Source organism: Condylura cristata, unplaced genomic scaffold, assembly GCF_000260355.1.
Source record: "Condylura cristata isolate star-nosed mole 26May11 unplaced genomic scaffold, ConCri1.0 scaffold00010, whole genome shotgun sequence".
Taxonomy (NCBI): domain Eukaryota; kingdom Metazoa; phylum Chordata; class Mammalia; order Eulipotyphla; family Talpidae; genus Condylura; species Condylura cristata.
This window is the reverse complement of record NW_004567111.1, coordinates 57,211,944-57,229,818: the sequence shown is the minus strand read 5'-3', so window position 1 is coordinate 57,229,818 and position 17,875 is coordinate 57,211,944. Positions and strand designations below refer to the sequence as shown.

General features: G+C 36.0%; 1 protein-coding gene across 1 annotated transcript in view; it reads left to right on the top strand.

The window, feature by feature from the left end:
- Positions 1 to 17,494, top strand: part of IFT88 (intraflagellar transport 88) — a 140,995-nt gene extending 123,501 nt beyond the window's left edge. The window contains exons 24-25 of the mRNA XM_004680357.2: positions 16,883 to 16,993; positions 17,239 to 17,494. Of these exons, the coding sequence (XP_004680414.1) occupies positions 16,883 to 16,993; positions 17,239 to 17,360 (233 nt within the window). The 3' untranslated portion in view covers positions 17,361 to 17,494. The remainder of the gene's footprint in view (positions 1 to 16,882; positions 16,994 to 17,238) is intronic.
- The last annotated feature ends 381 nt before the right edge of the window (positions 17,495 to 17,875 follow it).

Below are 17,875 nucleotides of genomic sequence, written 5' to 3'. Positions count from 1 at the left end.
CTTGGAGTTTGTTGAATATGCCACTCTATTCTCTTCTTGCCCATAGTGTTTCTTCAGAGAAGTCTGTTGTGAGCCTAATTTGTTTTCCTCTGTAGGTTATCTATTTCTTTCCTCTTAGTAGCTTCATTATTTTTTCCTCATCTTGGACTTTTGGAACCTTTACTATTGTGTCTTGCTGTAGTTTTTCTTTCATTGTGGTAGTTTGGTGTTCTGCCTTCTCATTGCTTCCCCTTGGGTATATTTCTACTGTAGAAAACATTGTGAGTTATAATTTGCCCCAGGAGTCCCTGCCTCCCCAGCCTCCACTGTATATAATAGATCCAAGATCTCAGCTTGGGGTATTCAAGAGTCTTGTGTGAAGTGCTACACCACCAGGTGCAACACCAGTCCAACGATCCAGTGGGAGGTGCCTGCATGCCAAGTGGGATGGACTTCGGCATGAACTACTAGTTCCCTTTGAGCTGTGAGTAGGGGAGAGCAGAGCGAAAGAAGTAAAATAGAGAGCAAAAGAAGGTGTAAGTTAAAAAGAAGAATGAGGTGACTAAAAAAAGAGAATAATAAGTGAAAGAAGAAAAGAAACATGCAACAGAGAAAAGAGGGAGGAGAGGAAAAAGAAAGGAAAGGAAAAGAAACAAAGTAATAATGATGACAGCAGGGAGAGAAAGAGAATTCATAAGATAGAAAAAACAAAAACAGATGAAAGTGAAAAAAAGAGATGGGGGAGAAATAAACATAAAAAGGGGGTATACCCAGAGACACTTTATGGGGGTGGAGTGGAGAATGGGATCAAAAACAGTGGGGGGAGGGAAATGCACTGGACTATGGTGATGGCACATGGGTGATATGGTGATGGGAAGCCCAAGGGGATTACAACTGAGATGGAAAAAATGCACAAAATGATGTAAAAATAAACTATTATATTATTCAACTAACTAAATAAACTTGACCAAGTTAAAAAATAAAAATAAAAAAGGGAGGGGGTTATATGGAGAAATGCAATTAAAGCTGTTGGTTCCCCAGAAGCTACGCTGCTGTTATAGTCTGGTCCACTGTGGAGTGCTGTAAGGATGCGTGATTTACTCTTCTCAGTATATGTTTCTCCTTTGAAATGTAATTCAAGGAAAATAAAAACATCAACAAAGCAAGAAAGAAAACAAGATATGAGTAGAAATAGAGCAGGTGAGCCATACATAAAAAACAAAGAAAAAAAGAGACAAAATTTGAGCTCCAGGCTCCATCATCTCCCAGGAGTCTTGACCAGTTGGAAGACTGAAAAGCTTGCACCCCCCAACCCAAGCTGCTCTGCTCTCTACTGGCTGTGTCTTAAAGGAGAGATAAATAGAAAAGTAAGCAATCAGGCAGGTGTATTTTGTTTCCATGGCTTCTCTAGAATTTTTACTTACTCTTACTGCTTTTTTACATCCTGAAGTTTAGTCAATTTCTTATTGAAAGTTTCATTCTCAATCTTCTGATAGTTGATTGTTTCTTATAGTTTTCTTTCTTGTGTTTTCTCCTGTAGCCCTGATCTGTATTCTGACTTTTCTTTGCATCATTCTCATTCTTTGATTTTCTTAATTTTTGTATTTTTTAATTTTTTACCTGATAGGAAGAAAAGCTTTTCCATGTCTGTGTTGTTGGCTTCTGAAGATTGATTTTCTCCCTGTGATGTATTGTTCCCCTGATGGCCTGTTTGACCATTGTAGTTGTCTTTCTCCCCATTGTGTGTTTTCAGGTTTTCTCAGCAATTGCTGGGGGTTCTTTGGGAGTGGGTCTTCCTCCCCTACTATCCATGTTGTGAGTATAGTAGCTGGAGCCTCTCCCCCCCCCCACAGATTATGATATGTGGCATGGCGGCAGGGCTTATGAATGGCTAGACTACTACAGGCTCCCTTGGTGTGGGTCCTGGTAAGAGGTGAGATGGCAGGTCTAGCTGGGGTTGCAGGGGTGCTGGTGGGTAGAAACACCAGCTGGCCCCCCTCGCAGGTCCAGGCTATTCACACTTTGAATCTGTGTGGTGAAACCTGTTCAGCTTTTCAAATTTTTGCATATTTAGCTGTTTTGTTGGTTAACGACATAATTAGATCAGTCCAAGTAGCAAGTAAGGGGTGGAGATAAACTGAAAAGCACAGCTGTAACAATGGAAGAATAAACTAAAATTCTAAGAATGAGCACTAAAGAAAGCACTGCGTATTTACTCTGGATACACAGAGTAAATATCAGATTCCAATGATTTGAGGAATATGAAATGAAAGGAATTGGAGAACAGGAGATAAACTGTTCCACTATGTATAATAATAAGTATGACCACCTCACTGATAAGTAAATGGCAATTAGCCTATAAAATAAAATGATTAAAACAATAACTTGAGATGGGTATTCTTGATAAATAAATGGTGATGGTGGTGGGCGCTTTAAGAGGAGTACTATGCTATGAATATTGGGTAATATTTATCAAGACCTTCAAAATAGCCGCTATAGAATTAGAGAAAAAAATCATCTATACACATTCAAAAAAGAAAAAAATGCATACACATATATTGATCAGATTGTTTAGTATAGAGGTCATACGAAACTAAATGTTTACTGGAAATGATGTCAAATTGTGTTCTCTATAGTCACATCACACTATAGCAGTAGTCACAGCCTCTTTCACCCTCCTAGTGAAGAGATCTATCACCATGCTTTCTTGCCAGATCTCTGAGGAGGGTTATGTTACCACTGGCAGCCTGAGAACTTTGCATCATTTAACATGCTTCCAGAGAAGCATAACTCCTGAGAAACATCTGCCTGCAGTTAGAGTACAGTGAATAATATTCACGATACAATATAGTTTCCTTTTTACTTTTTTATAAACAAAATAATGTTTACTTAAAAGTGTGTTCAAATAAGTAAAATAGGAAAATCAGCTATTTTATTGGATTTTAAAAATGTGTTATACATGTGGCATTATAGATATTATTTACAGTAAAAGATGAAGGAAAATATCAGCCATAGACTAAAAGGTCTAGAAGTAGTGACCCTGTTTTCTTTTGCCTCTGCCATATGTGGAAAATTTATATATTTTTTTTCTTTACTTGTGTAAATGTATAGTATATACTCAGTTTGGTGAAATCATTCAACTTAAATCTGTTAAAACCTTTGCCATAATGTACTTCTGTTTTAAGAATTTTTTAAGTGAAGTTTTGTTGCTTTTCCTCTTCTCTTTACAGTTATTTTTTACTGCCTTTAGTTTATCTGCAACTGGTAAATATTCATGCTCATAACCATGTTCTTTCTAAATAAGCAAAGACTATCTTCCCTTGGAAACTGAATTCATTTTTATTTGAAGAGAACATGTGGTGAAAGTTTATGTAGCCAGCCTCTTAATTTGTTCCATGAATAGAGCCTGTGTTATAAAACTCACTTTTTCACAGAAAAAGAACTCATAATTTAAAACTGTAGCATTCTAAAATGTCACAAATAGGTCACATACTTAGTGTAAGTTGCCTTGTGAAAATATCAGTCAAGGCAGAATGTAATCTCTCTCTGGCAGAAGTGTTAAGAGATTTTTTTTTTCCAAGTCTTAAGATTGCAGGTTTATTTTATAAATTCAGAAGATTGTCCAGGTCTTTCCAGGTATAGGAGAAGGGTCTAAAACACAGTGCTCTGAAGAAATATTGTGAGATTACTTTGTCTGAATCTGTATTATCATTAAGACTGCCACATTTCTTAGAATCAGCCAAGCTACTGAGTTTGGAATCACATGTAGTATTGTTACAGGGCACCCCAACTCTGTTAGAGGACAGGGGGAGAGGGACACCCCTGAAGCCCCAAAAACCTGCCTGTTCTAAGTGGGTTCTGCCATCCGCCGCAATAAGACAAAACATATAAAACTTTAATGAAAAGTGACTTTAGTACAGTGAATATACAATACGGAACACAAAGGATATAACTTCTAAATCAAACACCTGAAGTTACCCAACCCAAAAGGGATTGGCCCAAAGCAAGGCCTGAAAGCCTGCCACTAGACTAAAGCACCTTCTGGCCGGGACCAATGGAAAAGGGTCAGAAATGACTAGACAAATCTGGGAGGAAAAGAGCAAAATCAAAATCAATATAAACACTGCCATAGTCACCTCCCTACAGGTATCTCACCCACATCTGCCTTAACCAGTCCAGGGTCAGGAAACAAGCCCGGTTTCTTCATCACATGCTTGCTGTTCCATGTGGCTTCCTTAGGTCTCCTTCTCCATCCTGCTTCATTCTCTTCTCTCCTTTTTCTCTGCTTAGCTCCACCATCCTTCTGGGTAGAGCAGGGGACCTGGAACTTCCCTTTTTCCTAGGGACCACCCTGTTACAGTATGTATATGATTAAGGCCATGCTTATTCACATTCACTTTTCACATCTATATGAAAAGTATTACCCTTGATGCAGATTCTTTGCCAAAAAAACATTATTTTACAGTGGGCAAGACCCAGGCAGGAGGTGAGGAAACCTGGATTTTGGTGTTGGTCTTATCACTAACTGTGAACTCTTGAACTGGTGACTTCACCTCCCTAAGCTGTTTTATAATCTGAAAAACAGAGATTAAACTTACCTTTTTCCATAACCTGTTTGTGTGTTTCTGCTGACTATGATATTATTATAGATTTTATTCCTGATATTAAGATGGATTAAATATTCAGGGAAATTCCTCCAGGTAGAGCACCCCTAAAAATGGTAGACTGAATATTGAAAAGAAAATATGAGCGAGAGAGAGGAAGGAAGGGGGAAAAAAACAATTCCTTTGAATGCATGGCTGAGTTGGCAGGAAAGAAGGAAAAGTTTTATAGACCAAAAACAATAGAAAATTTTAATCCAAATCTGTGAGCAGGTGCAGAAACTAGTTAAAGTGCATTTGCGTAGTTTATCCATGTTGGCCTAGGTCTTGGGCTTACAAGCCGCTCCCGGGAAATAAGTGATAAAGCCTGAGGGCTCAGAAGGTCAGATGTAAGAACAAAGATCTTTCAGAAAGCCAAAATCCCTCTAAGATAATAACCTTAGTGGGAAACTAGAAAAGAATCTACCCCAGGAAGGATGTGTTTCCCTCTTCACACTTTTGGAATGTGAAAAACAAGAAAAACTCCCTGGAAAATTCCTATCTTAAGTCCTCACTCACATAGTTGGAAAGCTAGAATACATATTGCTTGTGTGGCCTGAAGAATTCCAGGCTGAAACTTGGCATAAAATGGAATTGAGTTGGTGGTGCTCCCAGGTGCACAGAAAAATTTAAACCATCCCTGGAGAAACATACATGAAATAAGCCTCAAATAATTCTTTCACATAAAGTTCCAAACTAGGACCTACCATTTAAAACAATTTCTACGCACATGAGAAAATAAGCCACTGTGAGTAAGCAATACAGAAACTATAACTAACTTTAAGATTACAAGTGCTATAGTTACCATGTAAAGAATATATTTGAAAGTAAAAATATAGATATCTCTTATCTGAATTATGTAACTGTATAGACTTGTTTTAATTTTTATAGGGTGACTATTCTCTGCTAGCCTAGCTCTAAAACTTGCTATCTAAAATTTAGAAATCAGATAACACGGAATCCCTCACTGTCTGAATTCACTATACAAACTAAAGGATTGGAGATAATGTGGAACATTTGCATATTTAAAGTGTGGCAAAGGAATTAACAAAACATAAAAATTTCTAGGCAGATTTTCAGAAGCACCAAATAGTTCTATTTGAGTCCTCTCAAAAATAGAATCGAGATTAAGTGAATGAAAAATAGAATGGAAATGAAAGCTCAATAAATGGTTCAAAACAGGGGTTGGAAAACTGCAGCCTGCAGACCAAATCTGGCAGGAGCCACCATCTGTTTTTGTTAGTAATGTTCTACTGCAGCACAACTGTGCTCAATCATTTATAGTCTATGGCTGCTTTCATGCTGCAGTGGCAGCCACATGGCATGTGGAGCCTAAAGTATTTACTACCTGGCCCTTTCCATGAAAAGTTTGCTGAGCCCTGAAGATTGCATCACATGATATACATTGCATAAAGTTCATGACCTAGTAGACAGAGCTGAATAAATTATCCAGAATGCAAGAAAACAGAGTCTTAAGTGATATATGTAGTAAATATGCATGTAATTGAATAGTAGCTGAGAATTTTCAAGTATTAATGCGATACTCAGATTTGTTAAGCTATGTAAATGCCAAATGGGATTAATGAAAAAAAATAAAGTAACACAAATAGCATAATCAAATTATAGTACATGAAGAACAGAAAAATGCATGCTGGCTATTCAGCCCAAAATGGAAACCAGAGATAATGGAATACCTTCAAAAGTGTGCAGAGAAAATATCAACATGTAGGCCACTGAGCCTACCTTTCATGAATGGGGGAAGTATAAAGTCATGTTAAGGCATTTTAAGCAACAGATTTTCTTAAAAGTTATAAAAGATTTAGATTCGGAAGGAAGACATCAAAGGTTCAGAAAAAGAAAGTAAACAAACATGATGGTAAATAGGCTATTAAGCTAAGCATGTATTCAATATTTAAAATAATAGCAATACTCTTAAGATGGAGAATTTCTTTAAATAAAGATAAAACTGAACTTTAGTGACATTTAAAGCAAGAATGTGAGGAAATCATGAGAAAAATGAAAGGATCCAAAGAACATGGCTTTACAGAAGGAGAAGGAGAAATACCAGATGGTTTCACTTATGTGTGGAATCTAGAGAAACCAAACAAAGGGTCAGAAAAAAAGAGAGAACTTGCAAGCTGACCGTAGATCCTGAGGCATATAGCTGGGGAGTGAGAGAGTGAGAAGAGTCAAAATGGGAAGAAGAGCACAAGGGATTGTGGATGCCATGGTGGTTGGAAAACTACTGAGACTACACATAAAGGGAGAAATTAAGTATCATCCAAAATGAACAACTATGTAAGAAAATAAGTAAATGAATAAACCACCAAAAACAAAAGAGCAAAATTTATCTTTGGAATGTAGGTAAGGATATAGATTAATTTTAGACTTTGTAAATCTGCCTGCTTGAATATCTAAAATATTTAATAAATATGAAAACCATTAACATGGATGTATAGCTTCCAAACTTACAGAAGTTGAAAGTGGAATAAAAGGGGAAAATGAAGGCTATATGTAACAGAAATGATAGACATTGAAAGATTCCCTTTTGATAGATAAATAGCAGTTGAACAAAAGGTAGTATGTAGAAATAGATCCTAACACGTATGATCAATTAACTTTTGCCAAAAGTGCAAAAAGCAATTTTATGAAAAGAGATTATTCTTTTCAAGCACTGTTACAACTGGACATCCCTGTGCAAAGTAGTAAAACACTGATCCATACCTTGTACCATATACAATTAACTCAGAATGAGTCATAGACCTAGATGTAAAACTGAAAACTATAAATGTATAGAGAAAATCTTTGTGACCTTCACTTCTTAGATATGATACAAAAGTATGATCCATAAAAGAGAAAAGATAAAGTGAAAGTTACATGTGCATGATGTCTTCATATTGTATACCTTGAACTTGCACAGTATTGTACATCAGTTACACCGTAATAAACGTGGAGGAAAGAAATCATGAAAATATATGAATGATGATATCTCCCTGCCATTACACCCACAACACATTGACACACATACATTTTCTATGCTGTTGTAGATATTATATATATATTGTTATTCACGAGGATTTAGGATTTTTGCTTTTCTTGAAATAATATGCCATATTTTTTTAAATAAACTTTAATTTTTACTTATTTTTAAGTAATTTTTAAATTATTATTTACTTAGTTTTTTTTTAAAGTATACAAATGGAAAGTAAACACATTTAAAAATTCTCAATCATTAGTTATTGGGGAAATACAAATTAAAATTTTAATTGAAGCCACGGAATATTCATTAAGCCACTAAATACCCAATGGAATAACTAAAATTCGGAAAGAATGGCATACCAAATAATGGCTAATATGTGTCATATTTATAATTGTCATTCACTACTGGTGGAAATGTGAAATAGTACAACCATTTTAGAAAGTAATTTGACAGTTTCCTAAATAAACACTGCCATACACTTATAAAACAACCAAAACATTTCTCTCCTAGGAACTTACCCAAGAGAAATAACAGCATATGTCCACACCAAGAGTTGTACACAAATACTCCTAGCAGCTATTTGGGTGATTGCAATAACCCAAGACTGGAAACAACACAAATGTTATCAACATGAAAATGGATAAACAAATTGTGATATATGTATGTGACTGTCCAATAATTATATGGAAAAACTATTGATAGTGCAGCAACATGAAAAAATCTGCTGGGTGAAAGAAGCCAGCTTTCAATATAGAGCATACACTAAGTGTATAGTGATGAAAAACATATCAGTGGTTGCCTTTAGATTGAGGTGAATAAGAGTGATGTGGAGATGGGAAGACTTTCAAAGAGGGGGGCGATAAATTTGTAATTATAGTGGTGATTTTCTAGAGCTCGTCAATCTATACATTAGGCTTGTGCTACTTTTTTGTATGTCACTTACAATTCCATAAACTGCAACAGGGACAGGAAGTAATCTCCCTTGGGCTGTGTAATGTAAAGAAGAGATTTCTTCTTCTGACTGAAAAATTCACTTTGAGTAGCTGCTGATTCAAGGAGGATCAGATGCCAGTAACTGGCATCGACTCCCAGCTTGGAGCCATGCCTCAGGCCCCAGCTCAGATGAAAAGAAACCCACCCAACTCACAGTTATCTACTAGAAGCACAGTTGTGAATTTCTTCAGGAAATGTTAGTTAACTGTTATCTGGAAAGGAAAGACAAGAGATAAAATTAGAACTAAAGGAGGCAATAGGATGAATTTGCAGGGTCTCAGAGTTTTCCATAGACACTGTACACTTGAATCTGCTTTGAGCAGCTGCATTTAGAAATCAGTGATCTGTCTCCATAGGGAGGAAAACCTGAGATATCATTCTATCAGGAATGATGTCAGGACACTAGGAAATGTACCTGCCCCTCCTCTGCCTGGGTTCCTTGGCCTTCTAATGGCTTACAAGTCTACTGTTGCCAGGAAAGTGCATATCTCCCAGAGAGAGCACTGTATGCAGGATGGCTTGGGAGCTCCAGCAGTCCAAAGAAACGCCCACCCTGTCCAAGGCTTTTTGGGCTTCCGGTAGCTCTTTAGCCTATTGAAGTTTTCAGAGTGAAGTTTTAAGAGTGGCACAGCGGGTTAAAGCACAGCACTAAGAAGCTGAAGCCACTTCAGCATGATTTCAATCCCTACCCACCCTGGAGGTGACCCACATGGTGCAGCAGACCTCTCTTGACTCACCCGCTGCTACCCTCAGCAGTGTACTTCCCTCGATCTGCCTGTTCTGCTACCAGCTCTGTCTCTGGTGAAGCCTCTCACCTCCCTGCACCTCTGGCCTGTACCCCAGTTCTGTATGAATAAATAAATAAATCTTTTAAAAAAAAAATGAATGCTTCTGAAGAAAAACACTCTCTGAGGGTTAACAGGAAATGGACAATGATAGCATCAAGGACTACCTTCATCTTGCTTTGGCAGGCCCAAGGTATAATAGTGGAAAATATCCAAAAAGACCAATAAAATGAAAAAAGAATTTTTTAAAAATGAAGAGATGAGACTTAAGGAACAGCATCAAGAGAAGCAACATTCACAACATAGAGGTTCCCAAAGGGGAAGAGAAAATGGCAGAACTCCTATTTGAGGAAATAATAGATGAGAATTTCCCAAACCCAGGAAGGAAACTGACATGCAGATGCAGAAAACTCATGGAGTTCCAAACTAAATAAACCAAAGAGACACCCTGTAATTAAAATGAGAAAAATTAAAAATAGAGAATACTAAAAGCAACTGAAGAAAAGCAGAGTTCCATTTGAGAGAACCCCTGTAAGACTATTAGCGGATTTCTCAGCAAAAGCCTACAGGGCAGAAGGATTGGCATGATATGTTCAAAGTGGCAAAAGGAAAACACCTCCAGGAATTTTATATACAGTGGGGTAACACTCAGAATTGAAGGTGCAATCAGAGCTTTACAAACAACAGAAGGAAGAATTCAATTCTATTATCAGCCTTATAAGACATAATATAAGGACTTCTGGAAAATGAAAAGAAACCTCACTTAGAAACAAGACATCAAAACCAGAAAATACAGGAAGGAGAGAATAAAACATGGACCTTACAATGAGCTTAATACCAGTTTACTTTCAATTTAAGAATATAAGTGTACACCACATGGTAAATTCACAACAAAATTACCTAGAGTAAACAAGAAAATAAACCTCAACTACAAGCACCTTACAAAACGTGTCAGCCAATAAGGAGAACAACAAAAGAACAGACTCAAACTGCAAAAATAATTTAGCAAAATGGCAGTAAACACTCATATACCTATAAGTTCCCTAAATGTCAGTAGTTCAGTAGATTGTTTATGAATTGAACGATGAGAAGACTCAAAGTGGCTGGATGAGTCAGAAAAGAAAACAAAGTATTTGCTGTCTCCAGGAGATAGACTCATCTAGCTCCAAAGAGAAACAAGCAAATGGGATCCAAAGTCAAAGACAGTGATATTTATATCAGATAAACTAACTTCCAGATAAAGAAGAGATAGGGATGAACATTATTTAATGACTAAGGGATCAATCCATCAGGAAGACATACATTAACTGATTATATGCAGCAAGGGACATCAAAATACATAAAGTACTAACAAATGTAAAAAGAGACGCAATCCTAATACTAGTGAATTTTTTTTTTAAAGATTATTTATCCATACAGAGCTGGGGGGCAGGCCAGAGGTGCAGGGGTGGTGAGAGGATTCACCAGAGACAGAGTGGGGAGCAGAACAGGCAGATCGACGAAGTCCACTGCTGAGGGGAGCAGCGGGCGGGTCAGAGGAGGTCTGCCGCACCATGTAGGTCACCTCCAGGGCGGGCGGGAATCGAACTCATGCTGAAGTAGGTTTAGCTTCTCAGTGCTGTGCTTTAACCCGCTGCGCCACCAGGGAGGGCCCCTAATAGTAGTGAATTTTAACACCACTGCACCAATGGATAAATCTTTCAGAAAAAAATACAAAAGGAAAGAACAGCTTTAAACAGCCCTTATAGGGCACTCAGCCAAAAATCAAACAAAGACAACCTGAGTACTCATTCTTTTCAGATGCCTATGGAGCGTTCTCAAAGATAGATCACTTGTTGGTACTCAAGATTACCATCAATGTCAAGTATTTTTTCTGGTCACAGTCACATCAAACTAGAAATCAAGCACAAAAATAAAACAGTAAAAACATCAAATATATTGAGACTAAACATACTGTTGGATATTCGGTAAGCAAGAAAATGAAAGGGAAAATTAAAATACCTGAAGACAGACTTAAATGAAGACACAGCAAAAACAGAACTGTGAGGGAAGTTTATAGCCATAAAAGACTATGTCAAAAACAAGAAAGATCTCAAATAAAAACAGTCTAGACTTATACCTTAGGTAACTTTAAAAAAAAAAAATTAAACTGAAGACCAATGGAAGGAAGGAAATAAATATTAGAGCAGAAATAGAGATCAAAAAGAGAAAAAGAAAAGATCAGTGAAAACAAGAAATGGTTCTTTGAAAAGATAAAAATAGACAAACCTTGAGCTAGACTTATACTAAGGGAAAAAGAGAAAACACTAATGAATAGATCAGAAATGAAAGAAATTTTATCAGACATTCTACAAATAGAGGATCATGAGAGACCGGTGAGCATCTTTATGCCATAAATTGGATAACCCAGAAATTGACAAAAATCTTAGAATCATACAAATTTTCAAGACTGAATTAGAAAGAAATAGAAAACATTAGCTCAATTACAAGCAAGAAATTGGTGTAATAATCAAGTCTCCCACTAAATAAAAAGCCCAAGACTGGATGGTTTCATACATAAGTCCTACTAAACCTTCAAATTTTGACACCTGTACTCAAACTCTTCCCAAAAATTTTGAAAAGGGAACACTTGCAAACACATCTTGAGGCCAATATTATTCTCACACAAAAAACAAGTGAGGACTTCTCTCTCTCTCTCTCTCTCTCTCTCTCTCACACACACACACACACACACACACACACACAAAACCTATCCCAGATCCACAGATACAAAAATCCTCAACAAAATCTTAGGAACATAATTCAACAATACATTAAAAAGATCATACATCATATCAAGTGTGATTTTCCCAAAAATACAAGGATGTTTCAACATCTGAGAATTAATTAATGTAAATAATCACACCAGCAAGAGGAAAGATCTTTATCATATCAGTAGAAGCAGAAAAAACCTTTGACAAGATTCAAGGTCCTTTTATGAAAGAACTCTCAATAAGTGGGGATAGAAAGGACATACCTCAACATTATCAAGGTCATATATAGCAAATCTGTAGCTAACATGTTTAATAATGAAAAATGGAAAACATTTCCTCTAAGGCCAAATACAGTACAAAGATATTCACTACTATTATTCACCACTATTTAGCATATTTTTGGAAAATCCTAACTAAAACAAGTAGGAAAGAGAATGATTTAAAAGGAATCTAAATAAGAAAAGATATAAACTGTAAATATCTGCAGATGACATACATAGACAGTCCCAAAGACTCCATTAAAGAACTATTAGAAGCAATTGGTAAAGTGGCAGGCTACACAAACAATATACAAAAATCTAGAGCATTTCTGGATACATTTAACTAGAAGAGAGAAATCAAGATAACAATTCCACTTATCACTTCAGAAAAAACTAAATACTTTGGAAAAAAACTTATCAAGGAGGCCCTCACTGGTGGCACAATGGGTTAGGGCGTAGCACCGCAAACTAGCTGCAGCTGCTTCAGTGTGAGTTCAGTCCCCTGCACTGGAGGTGATCTACATGGCACAGCAGACCTCTCCTGTCTCGCTCACTGCTCCCCTCAGCAATGTACTTTGTTGATCTGCCTGTTCTACTCTCCACTCTGTCTGGTGAACCCTCTCACTGTTTCTACACTTCTGGCCTATACCCCAGTTCTGTATACATAAATAAATCTTGAAAAAAAAACGAACTAAAAGAGCTATATAATGAAAACTATACGATGTCAAAAGAAATGGAAAGATGTTCCATGATCATGGATTGGAAAAGTTAACATTTGTCAAAATAGCCATCTTACTCAAAGCAATATATAGGTTCCTTGCAACCCCTATGAAAGTTTCAATGGCATTCTTCAAAATTTAGGACCATTATTACCTAAATTCATCGGTAATCAAAAAAGAGCCTATTTATGGTATTTCATAGTTTACTTTTTGTCATTTTATTTTGTTCCACTGACTCAGTAATCTTAAATGATCTATTTATGAGTTCACAGATTCTTCCTCTCATTTAAGAATGTTGTTGAACCCGTCTAGTGAATATTTCAGCCAGTTATTGCATTCCATTCTTCAGCTCCAGAATTTCTATTTGGTTTTCTTTTTTCTTCATTTTTTCTCTCTTGGCTGATGGACTCAGGTTGTTCATACTTCTTCCTGATTTCATGTAATCTGTGTAGTTCATGGAGTTTACTTAAAGTAATTACTTTGAATCCTTTGTAGTGTAATACATAGGTTCCCATTTCTTTACAATCAGTTTTGGGGGATTTATTTTGTTCTTTGATTTCAGCCATGTTTCCCTATTGTATCTCGTTACTTTTATTTTGATTTGTTCGTTTCTAAAACAGACACCTCTCCTAGTATCTTCACCAACCAACCCTGCGAAAAAAATCTTAGAAACTTCTCTGTTTACATGGGATGCTGCTTCTTTCACCTTCTACATAGAATTTCCCTATTAGAGAGGCTAGCTGGTTTCTTTTTCAGGATTTGGTATCTGTCCATAGTGCCATAGGATTACCGTTACTGCCACAAGTTACAGAAACCCTCTCTTGTGTTTTGAAGCTCCAAGCATTCCAACTATGCCAGTTCCCTATTAGTGCTGTAAGTCAAATGTGACAGAAACCAGACACTGGGGCAAACCCCCCAAAAGCCAAAATGTTAGATGTATATTCCATTCTTTATTTTTCTTACTGAGGTAGAGACCATGACTGGACACTCCCTTGATCGCAGAAAGCTATGCCAACCTTTGTCTGCAGCAGGGACGTACTTGTGCTGCCACCCATCCTGGGACCCTCTTTTGTTCTCAGCAGCTCTCAAGTATCCAGAGCATGCTGGCTTCTCACTAAAACCGCAGTCGGTCAAGATAATAGCTAGTTTTGCGAGAAGCTCCTAAAATACTAAAACATTAGATATATGTCCCATTCTTTCTCTCCCAAGAGAGGACCTGCAAATTGAGCTTTTTCTCCTGTTATAATAGCTTGGGGTGGGGACTGACACAGTTGAAATAAAGTGGCTTTTCTTGGTTTTCTGAATGCAGTTGTCTTGGTTTGCACTTGCCTGGGGTGTGGACCAGATTTTGGGACCATTACTGTTAAATCAGTGTCTTTGTGAGGGACTAATTTCTAGAGCTTCCTATTTTATAATCTTGACCACAACACTTTAAGTCTTTTGATAAACACTGCCGAATTGATCTCAGAAAGTTCGTTTTACTTGCTAACCTGATTTTTTTGTTTTTAATCTTGGCTGTTTTAATATGAAATATTGAAGCTTACATTTAGAAAGAATTATGTGAATGTTTAAATTATGTAATATTTGATACCTACAAAAGACTCTATATAGCACCTTTAAGTTAGTAATAAAATTAATGAAACCATCCTAAAACATTTCAAACAAATCATTACTGTCGAGTCTGCCTCTGTGTTTGTTTCCTTTCTAATATATATATTTTTTCTAATATGTATTTTTCAGTTTCTTGCTTTTTCATATATCATTTTATTATGTATACAACAAGATACTTAATTTTGCATGTTTTTAAATTTTCCAGAACTAGAAACTGTGTAGTATTATGACTTGCTTTCCTTTGCTCACATGTTTCTCAGTTAGGTCAGGCTAAACTTTTTTTTTTTTTTTTTTAGGCTAAGCACTTTTTATATGTATACTGACACCATTTGTATTGTCTACTTTAAGAGTCACTTTGTATATACATTGTCCATTTTATAGGTATATCTTTTTTTCTGGTATAGGTAAGTTTCAAAATTCCTTCATTCTTTAAATCTATGAGTCTATTTTTTAACTCTTAAAAAATAAGAGTAACATTTAGGAACTTGAATGTTAATTAATTGGTAATGTAGATAAAATTAACTCTAGATTTTTGTTTTCCAAACTTGTTATTTAACTTCCTCTAGGAGATAGTAGGTATTGCTATAGTGAAATGAATATAATAAGTTATTTAGAAATTAGGAATAAAATTCAACCCAAGCTTACAAATACTTATTGACCCATCTGTAACTGCCTGAATGTTTTCCACAAAAGATGATTGAGAATGATGAAAGGCGGCTATCCCCCACTGGTTTTTCTAACAGGAAATATTGAAAAACTGTATGCATAGTTTTTCAGTTGGATAATTGAACTTTTTCTAAGGAGGTCAGTTTTATTTTTTAATTTTGCTCTTTCCATAAAACTGTAATTCTTCAGGCTGGGAATCAACATATTATGAGTTCTGAACACCTTTAAATGTCTGAGGACAATGCCAGGCAATGACCCTTAAATTTCCATGATTTTTACTCATTCAGGCACTTTGATAAACATCCATTTATACTGGTAGATAGGAAAATTGACTTAATTGTAACAGTATAAGAGGAGCAAAATAATACAACCATACAAAATGTGTAGACACACACAGTATGTAAAAGTAAGTCATTTTATTTTCCTGTAATGTTGACAATGGGAAAATAGCATTTAATAACACAGGAAGGACTTATAATTTTGGTTCAGTTAGCCATCTTTAAAATGTGGGGATTTTTAAAGACCCCCCCCATCTTACTTTAATTTATTCCCAGAGACATTAGAACTTAGAAATTATACATGTATATCAATGGACTACTCTCATTAAAAGTAAAGTTTGTAGGAACTTAAAAGTAAACACTGTAGGAAGTTTAAAAGTAAATACTTTGTAGGAATTTTAAGTGTAAAAAATAGAAACTGTTAAAACTAGAAGAGTGGTTGTTATTTTAGAAAATATAATTTTCTATATAATTTTAGAAAATACAATTTTAGAAAACATAATAAAAATTTTGAGTTCTAGGTTACTATTAACATTTTTGCTAATATTAGTGTTCAGCCCTCTCTGGAAATTTCCAGTGATACAGATCACATGTTTCCCATAATAGTTATTGCACGGTTGGATGCTAGGGTCCTTTTAAGATTTTTTCTTATTTTGCCCTATTTGGGGGGAGCAAGTATAATCCTCATATATTAAAAATCCTCATATATTAAAATTTCTTGTTTGAAGAAAGTGACTATGTGAGCTAGATTCTCTCCTACCTGGGTAAGCATGTTCTCTTTTGGTGTTTCTATTCAGCTGTGGTTTTAAGACCTCACCATTCTTGCTATGAAGCTGATGATAGTGCTTATACCTATCTTAGAACTTTATGTTCTTCCTTCAGTTGCTCTTAGTTCTTTGCTAGATTATACTCATCAAAGTGGTCTCTGACTTCTCACAAGTGAAACTATTAAATTGAAGCCACCTACTTGAATATACATAATAAGCACCCATTTGAAAATATATATGAAGACTATTCTTGAGTTATGTTTTCTATGTAGTTCCCAACAAAAGATTTATTTTAAATTTCAGAAAACTTGGGCTTATATCCCTCAGAAGTTGGCTTCTAGATGAAATGACCTGCCTTTTCCTGGCAAATAAGTATGCTTTAAGATTCATAATGTAGTATTATGCTTTCTCAACATGTTAAACAAATGCATTTTTATTTTTGTGTTTTCAGATAGTGGCCAGAACTGTAGTGCCAGTAGTAAAGGTGAACGACTAAGTGCCAAACTCAGAGCTTTACCTGGGACAAATGAACCTTATGAAAGTAGCAGTAACAAAGAAATAGGCAAGTGCTGGTGCTCCCCATCCGCCCAGGTCCGCCAGGCATAACAGGTCTGAGAAGATTGGTGAGATGACAAAAAATGTATAATTGGGCATTATTCAGAATTTATACAGACAAACTTATGAATGACTTGGGAGAGCATTTCTGTTCACTTTGAGTTGTTGAGTTTGGATTATGAGATGAATTTGTTTCACATTTGATGTGTTTTTCTGTACTATTCTAATGTTACAATCTATTTTGAAATCTAGATGCTTCCTATGTGGATCCACTTGGCCCGCAGATAGAAAGACCAAAAACTGCAGCTAAAAAGAGAATCGACGAGGATGATTTTGCTGATGAAGAGTTAGGGGATGATTTGCTTCCAGAATAGTATACATATATATTAATGTTATTTATTAAAGGAAATAAATTGCCTTCTAGGACAGTACTCACATTAAACTTTGAATTAAATATCCACACTTTGATTTTGTCTATGTAAAAACTTTAAATAAATGTTTTCTGTTCTTTGAGTGTGGGTTTAAGTTTTGTGGGGATTTAATGAGGTCAAATTGTGACACTAATTCTTTAGGTCAGTGAATTTCTTACCCTTTTGAAAACACTGAAATAAATTTTATATCACACAACCTTTTACCTACTCTTATAGATATGTTAATGAATTCATAAAAATTTGTCCTTGTTACTGCCGTGTGGTAAGATATGGCTATAATTTCATTAATACAAAGTGCTAGGCCCTCCCTGGTGATGTAATGGGTTAAAACGCAGCACTGCAAAGCTGGCCAAAGTCACTTCAGTGCGAGTTCAACCCCCAGACTGGGAGGTGACCCACATGGTGCAGCAGACCTCTCCTGTCTTCGCTCACTGTCCCCTGAGCAGTATACTTCATGG